This window comes from Pempheris klunzingeri, chromosome 17 (assembly GCF_042242105.1).
Source record: "Pempheris klunzingeri isolate RE-2024b chromosome 17, fPemKlu1.hap1, whole genome shotgun sequence".
In the NCBI taxonomy this organism is placed as follows: Eukaryota; Metazoa; Chordata; class Actinopteri; order Acropomatiformes; family Pempheridae; genus Pempheris; species Pempheris klunzingeri.
The window spans coordinates 7,296,417-7,304,928 of NC_092028.1; the positions used below are offsets into that span (position 1 = coordinate 7,296,417).

Sequence of the window (8,512 nt, forward strand, 5' to 3'; positions counted from 1 at the left end):
AGTCTGCAATATTGGGGGAACTTGCAGGAGTAGCTTGGTTTTTTTTTGTATCTAACTGAAAATATCCCACCCCCTCTCCTCAGACTTTCCTCTACAGCTACCACATATGAGCACACTGCCTCACTAACATTACTGCTAATCACAAGGAAAACAAATGCAACATTACCTTCAGCTCTTAGCAACTGCTTAAACAGCAGTCTGTCATGGTGAGCTGCAGCTCTCTCTCTCTCTTCGGCTTAGTAGATGTGTACTTTGTGCTGGTAACTTAGGACAGTTGCTGTGCTGTAATAAAAAAAACTATCTTTGCCATTCTTGTGTGACAAGCTCGCTAGCTTTAGCCTTGTAGAAGACTCCAGTCATGCGCAATGGATGCACTTGTGGCATGCTCGCAGGTATGTAGATATGTTGATAGACAGGGCAGCCGTCCAGTCATTTCGACGCTGACCAGCCAGGCTTAGATTAGTGCGGTTTGAGGTCAGGGGTTAGGAAATACATTGTAGTCTATATTATGAGTTCAGCCAAAGTCCTCACAAGTATAGTAAGGTTTGTAGATGTGTGTCTGTGTGTGTCAGTGGGAGGGGCCAACAGCAGCACCTGCAGCTCTGCACCTAAGAGAAGGCACAGCAGTGAACATGGAGTGAGCAGAAAGAGGACACATGGAGATGTAAGGATGCATCAGAATAAATGACAAATCCTGTGGACTACCAGCAACTCCTCTTAGCTCCAAATTCTTCTGTTTTATGAGTGTCGCAATTTCCATCTTCCGGAGAGCCCTCTAAACTCTGCTACAGGGTGGACTACACAAAGCAATTTAACATTTCCTGTAGCATGTTTATTGGCCAGATTCTCCTTCAAACATGCTCACCTCAGCACGCTCTTGTGGTGTGGTGTGGTTATGAATGAAGACAGTGGATTATGTACTGTGAAGAAATGGGGACTAAAAGGTGAGACTTCAGTTTCAGTTCTCCTGCCACTGAGGTGAGACAGCTTATTATTAACCTTGCTCCGTGTACACAAGTGCCACTTTAGCGTCTGAACACATCTCTGACAGAAGTATAACCGAGGTCAACAGGACAGGGAATGCTGAATGCAGTTTCAGAAAGCAGTTTTGTTGCAAGTCGGCTGAATTCAGGAGTTGAAAACAGTTTGGACTGAAGAGGCTGGAGCCTGACCCTGAAACTTGCTGAAGTAAACCACAGTTGGAAAGAGAACATCTATTTCAAACAGGTGAGTGAGCCTAACATTACAGCATCCAATGGTGTATGTATGTAGAGTATTTCCATTTTATGCCACTTTACACTTTTACATACAAATAGAATTGGTTTCATTTCAATAACAAGATAAAGAGGTCAAATAGCCAAATATTTCATAAAAATGAAAGATTGAAATGCAAAACGATTTGTAGAACTTTGTGTCTCAGAATTTGGTTTTTTTTTCATCTCCCATTAATCATCTCACAACCCTTCAGATTTATATGGTGACCCTAGGAATGTGGCAAACCCTAAATTGGGAACCACTGGATTAAAATAGCTAACTGTATATAAAGTAGTTCAAACTGTCTCCACCTAGAGCAGCTACAATAGTAAAATCCTGTTCTAACATTGATGTATCAGTACTAACAATCTGATCATGTCGTGTATGTGCATAGGAGACACTTTACTGCAGAACAAAGACATTTAAGTACTTAAACTACATTGGTTAGTTAAATATTTAGCAAGTCGTATTTCCAAGGAAAAAATTCTTTTCATGTACAAAAATCTACCACAATTTTGAACCCAGTTATTGTGGGTATACTGAGTAGGTACTGTAATCAAGTTAGTTAGTAGACAATTGATTTATCGTGTCCTTTCCCAACATATCAAATGCGTCATTCACTGAGCTGTCATTGTCCCAAAAGCTGTTGTTTTTTCCAAAGCACAAAATCATTTTCTGAATACATCAGAGGCAAGAATTGTGGCCATGTTACTGTGATCACCCACATCTTTATCCCCACATTAAGGGCTTTTTGGTGCTATATTGTTTGTCTTGATTCCCTTCTATATCCCTAAATCAAAACCTAATGAGCGTGTTGCCATGAAATTTAATTTCCACAGGAAGAATCTTTTGTGTTCTGTCTCCAGCACCACCCTCTGAACAAACTTGACATGGTAAGGTGCTAACGGACATTTTATGTGCAACTGAGGGAACGCCAGATTCACTCAAACCAGCCAAAGTACATTGTCTTAAACAGAGGCGTGATCAGTGTTTCATTTCTGAACAAATGCAAGTGCACGTCTCGCGTTTCAAACTGCTGGCTGCGATTGTAAAACACTTGTTCTTTCTCACCACATATGTCCACGTCCATGTTTACTGCTGTTGCACAACACAGTGAATGTGGAACATGTGAGAGTGAGTTGGCTGTTTCGTTTAAATTCAGTGGATGCATGAAGAGTTTTAAGCAACATGTTTGGCCCAGAACTCTGCTACCTTCCAGGAACAACAACCTTTAAACACTCCCTCTCATGTTTGATCTCCCTCTCTCTCTCACACACACACACACACACACACACACACACACACACAGAGTAAACACAGTGGTTAGTAACACAGTGACTAAATTCATAAAATCTTTTGTATTTGCTTAAGTGAGCATTCATGTTCTGGTAGCTCTTTCCTGGGAATTCCAATGATGTACAAAATCTTAATCAATATCAGTAGACTTCATCCTCTAAGGATCATGAATGCCTGTAAACATTTCCTGACAGTTTATTCTGACTCTGCAGGTGCACTAAGCCCATATAACGCCACAAAAATAACAATGGATCAGAGAAATTTTATTTTTTTGGCTAATTTGATTAATTTCTACACCACAAGCAATAAATGGCCCGCACTCCCTCCCTATAAAAGGCAGTGAATACGCAGAGTGTCTAAGGAAGTCGATACTCGCTGTCACTTCAAAGTTGCATTGAATCTACATCAAAAGGGACAAAGGGAGCCAAACAATAATCAGCTAGCTGAGCGTATCATGCCTCCATGAAACAGAGGGAGAGAGAGAGAGAGAGAGAGACAGAGAGAAGAAAAGAAACAATAAAACAATGTGGTTTAGTTTCTGTTTGCTCAGCTGCAATAAAACTTGCCAAAAGGCAATCAGGAACTCACCTGCAGCTAGCATGCATGCTAACTGGAACATTTAACTCTAGTTGATCTTTCTAAAGCCAAAAACATTGGAACAATTAAACAGTCTGCAAGCCGATCTCTTAGTGTTGGTGGATCACTTCCAACATTTTCACCCTTAATTTCAGCCCTTAATGGCCGAGTAGGAAACACATCTATGTTCTATTCACTCTTTGGGTACCATGGATTCATCCAACAGTTGTGATATTTCAGTCTCACACGGCTAAACTAAAGACCATCTTGCAATGGGATCACACCAGCCACAATGCCAAAGCAGTATGTAAAGTGCAACACAACACACGACATGACAGATGCTTGGCGAATTGTCCTTAATTTATTCAATATGTCAAAAATGATTTTTGATGAAACCTTCTAAAAATCTTGCACCCCCCCATGCCGCTCTGTCTCTGTCTGTCTGCTTGTATGTTTGTCTGTGCAGCTCTCTTCAAATGAATCACAATCATAAACAGTATTGACACTATTTCTAATGAATATTGTGCCCACACCTCCTGTGTGAACAGCCCAAATGGTTAACATGGCACTGATAGGAAGTAATAACAAAGACTGAATGTTATTTTTTGCTGGATCAATGGATATGAATGATCGATTGAAACGGGTACGGTGAGCTTTAAAACGAATGGGGGCTGGGGGCGTAAAGTAGGAGGCCATTCACCCCTTCCGTTCTTCTGGCACCCTCACTTGGACCACACCCGTTTTCCAACTTTGCCTTCATTTTGATCTCAACTACACACCCGTAAAGTTTTGCAACTGCATTTTACAAAATGTGTCCACAGATAGACACATAACACAACAATGCCTGCTGACATTGTCACGGCTGGTAAAAATACACTTTCTAGCACCTCTGAGGTTGACCATTTAACATGTTATGTCTCATTTGTTTAAGCTGTACAAAACTAAAGTGTCATAAAGACATCATGGATTAAAGGGGTGTTACGTACTGGAACTATTTCTCACTGGGCTGAAATCATAGTGGCTCAGGATGATACCCGTGCCAAAACCCTGCACCATTACATACACTTCCACATCCATTAGCCTGACCTCCTATATGTCAGGTATTTTACATTTGCAAATGATCGGATTCTTGTCAACTGCGCCAACATACACATGAAGGGGACTGAGTTGAAATGACAGAGCCATTCTTTTTATCCTTGTGCCCAAATTTCACTGCCTGCCTACAATCCACTCCCCTTTCCACAAACAGTGAGAACCAGCCAGTAACACATGAGGCAACTTAATTACATAACGCATTTCATACAGAGAGTAAACTCAGAGCAGTATTTTACAAAGCACAGGGATGTGGCATCACCCTGTGTAATGCTTTCAATAATGTTAAGTCAGTGACATTATTGAAAGCATTACAAGACATGAGATTACAGCACACAAGATTAATTTAGTGCTGCCAAACCTTGTTCATACATGAGACATGAAATTATTATTCTACTGATTATTACACAGAAGAACCTCGCAATCACCTCCTCAACAGTGAGACACTCTTTTGCACAGCTCCCAGAAAGGAACGGAGCCATAAGATCCGGTTCCCCTCAAACAGCCACAATTCCCATCACTACTATATGTCTCTCTTTCTATTCTAACACACACACACACACACACACACACACACACACACGCACACACACAGTCTGATGTGACACACATGGTAACCTGAGCATGCTTGCATCCACAGCATATGGACACTATTGAATTACACTGAAATATTAACAAAGTCATGGGTGGATAGATGAGTACTGGAACACAAGCATAGACACACACACACACACACACATTTAGCAAACAAATAGAAACACTTAGATACTCGTACAAAGACAATTAGGTGCATCTACATACGTACAGTGTTGCAGTGTTGTTTAATAATCCTGTTTTTTTTCTTTTACCATGCCAACTTTTTTTATTTTAACTTTCTTTTCTCCCTTATTTTTGACTCCTCTCAGCTCTCCACCCACCACCATGGCGGACCCATCTCCAGGCTGGTGGAAGCTGACTTTCCTGAGGAGAAAAAAGTCCCAGCCCAAGGTTCTGTATGAAATTCCTGCGGAGTTTGTTTCCAATGCCGCCACTGGTCAGCACGGGTCCGGCACAGCCTCAGGCACCACTGCCCATCCAGAGGATTTGGTACACGACCCTCAGCTGGATGCCCGACTGGAGAGGATCGTGGATAAAACAACAGCCAACAAAGGGCGCCACGTGAAGGTGTCTCACTCTGGGAGGTTTAAGGAGAAGAAGAAAGTGCGAGCCACACTGGCAGAGAACCCAGAGATGTTTCCAGGAGGTGACCCTGCACGGGATGAGAACCAGAGGGCTGGGAAGTGACCGGACCCACAAATATTCTAAAGATTTCATGTAATGCACACACATAGCTTCATTAACACATAAAAGCATTCAATCACAGATGCATTCATAGGGAAAGTGTAAAACTTTTATGGCTCTCTGCCCAGTTATAGAGCCATAGTGTCTAAATGTGGGCAAACCCTGAACCACGATATCTTCTTTGGAGGAAAATCACCACTAAAGACACTCATTGGAGTAAATGACATTTATCCACAAAACTTCTGGAGAATAGTGCATATTTCTAGTTTGAGGTTTTTCCATTCACTTCAATACAAGAAACATCTCCTGGCCCCTAGACGACCTGTATCTGAAGGTGCTAGTTTCAGCTGTGGCAGTTGCTGCTTTATCTACCTGCTGTGGGTACACCTGTCACCTTTGGGTTACTGGATGGATTATCTAATCAGTGTAGGACAGTCACCTTTGGACCTCATGAGAGCCCGTGGCTGCACAGAGATGTGTTGGAATCCAAAAAATATTCCTTGGAAGGTTTAGTATACTTTACAAAAATACACAATCAAAAATTCAGCCCAGTGATGTCAAAATAAAACAGGATTATATTTTGTTAGCACCTACCTTTAACCAATGGGATTGGTTGATTGATGATGTTTGTGGTACATGTTTGTTTTTTTTATAATAAATGTAAATCAGTGTCTTTGTGATGAAGTTATTGTGGGAAAAAAGTCATTGTTTCGTGTCTTATTAAAACATTATTGGACAAGCGTGTTATCAGATGGTTTATTACTCAGAACCATCTGGTAAGTTGTCTGAGGAAACTGTTTGTAAAGGGGCAGGCACATTCAATTAATACTTGGCAGGTGATTAGATGAACAATCTGTCTATCGCCATCTAAGACAGGCTAACTTCAACCAATCAGATCAGTGAACCACATAACTTAAAACTCTTGCCAAAGCCTGTTGGAAGAAGTGCTGTTCTTTGCTCTTCTCTCAGAGAAGAAATACTCTCCTGTTCAGATATAACGGATGCTTCAGCAGCATTTGCATTCACCTCTTCAGGAGCCACCATTGTCGTTTTCTGTTGTCACACCTAAACCCAACCTGTAGCTAATGCTGACTGGTCTGAACCAATGTGGGTTTGCCACAAGCACACAATTTGGTGGTAAGATAAATTACAGCAGGCTAGTAATCTTGCAAATCGAGCAACACTCCTAATCTGAGGACTAGTTCAAAGTAGCAGTTCATGGATGTATTTTTTAGGTCTGATCCCCCAAACCATGTTATAAGGAGAGAGAATCACCACTGGTTCGGGTCGTGGCAGGCTGGATACTAGATTTTTGTGGATTGCAAGGCAGAGTTACTGTTATATTTAAAGGCTGAAGAGCAAAGTGATGCTGGGATGAGTGAGGCCAAATATCCAAGCTTTAGCCATTTGACCAGTGTTTGATATCAATATCTATGAAAGGGAAGTGTGACATGTAGGCTTTTCTTTGGAAAAATCATAAAATAGGGTGGGCTGGTAAAGAGAAAATTAGTGGCATAGTTAATCAGCTGCTGCTCCCTATGGCATACTCACTTTGCTGTAATCAGGCAAACAGAGACAGAGACAGGCAGAGAAGGCATGGGGGTAAAAGGATCGACTTAACAGTAACAGCCGACGCTCACAGACTCACAGTCTGTTATGTAATTATGTCAAATATGAACTAATATATATATAACAGCATGCAGCATGCATCCAGTAATCTCATGTTGATCCTTGTGGACTCATTGGACAGAGAGGGAGACAGAGGGAGTGAAGGGAGCTGAGAGAGGGCAGGGACGGGTGATGCGGGGGTAGTGGGTGAGAGTAGCGGGATTCAAGATAGAATAGATAGAATACAATACAGTAAAAGTCTATGGTGACTCTTTTTGGCCACCTCACATAGATTAACAGAGGTTTAACAGCTTAACCTTTCATGTAACATAACTTTCACTTACTTTGCTTCCAAACTGTTTACATTGCGAGTTCAGCTCTGAAGTTCCTAAAAAATTATCTCAGGAAGAATTACCCACAGTGCACCCAATCCCAGCGTCAAGTTAAAATCTGAGAAACAAATGGGCACAAATTGAGAGAGCTCAGAGAGCTGTTTCCCCTCCTCAACACAACTCATTATTGGGGGAAATCATGTGTGATCCACGTTGTAGTCCACAAGGGAGAGTAAACAGCCCTTTAGAAAAAGGGCCACAAAAGCTCCAGGTTTACTGTGTGCCAGATTTTATTTTTGCAACAGCTTTTTTATCTTTTAAAACCTACTGAAATACTTATGTCTGGGTTGAGTGGCACTCCTGTCACACTAAACCATATGAACAGAGCTTTACCTCTTTTAATGCCCATGTCTAGAAATAATGATCGATGTAGAGTGATGAATATCTGACAAAATATGCAATTGAACCTTTCTGGAAAACAATTTGGGCATGTACGAAGTTAGATGTCATTGTTTCATTAATCAGAATAACTGGGGGAGCTGTGGCTCTATATATAGGAGTATTTACTGAAATCAAAAGCAGTAGTATCTATCTCCACACCCTCTACCTTTGCATGGATTTGCAGTAAAAGACAAACACAGTTCATGGCTATAAAACACCCACACCAGGACAGCAAGCGTGCATGTGTTGTTGCCAGTAAAGTCCAGAAGGTGGCAGCAATGCTCTACACAGGAACCTCATCTTCTACTATTAAACTATATACTGTTAATTCAAACACTCCTCTGTTTTTGCATGAAAGTTTAGCTTAGACCTTTTGCAAACAGCTGTAAATCTCTTCACAGATTTCATCCCAGCATGTTGATTATACCCAATTTCCAATCAAAATATAAATTGCAGATTGTCTCTTTAATACCAGTTTCAGTTCTGGGTAAAATTAATGCTAAAATGTTGATACTCTATTCTTCTCCGGTGATGAAGTGCTCCCACTGTTGCTGTAATCATTTCCACTTGTTCATAACTTGAGATATGTATTTTTTAAAAATTGTATAACAATTGTGCAAAAGGAGGGGATT

At 41.1% G+C, this 8,512-nt stretch overlaps 1 protein-coding gene across 1 annotated transcript; it reads left to right on the plus strand.

The window, feature by feature from the left end:
• Positions 1-719: 719 nt before the first annotated feature.
• Positions 720-6,366, plus strand: prr15la (proline rich 15 like a). Its single transcript, XM_070848283.1, has 3 exons — positions 720-978; positions 1,100-1,227; positions 5,124-6,366. Exon 3 carries the CDS (start codon positions 5,140-5,142, stop codon positions 5,500-5,502), a length of 363 nt encoding a protein of 120 aa, XP_070704384.1. The 5' UTR covers positions 720-978; positions 1,100-1,227; positions 5,124-5,139; the 3' UTR covers positions 5,503-6,366.
• The last annotated feature ends 2,146 nt before the right edge of the window (positions 6,367-8,512 follow it).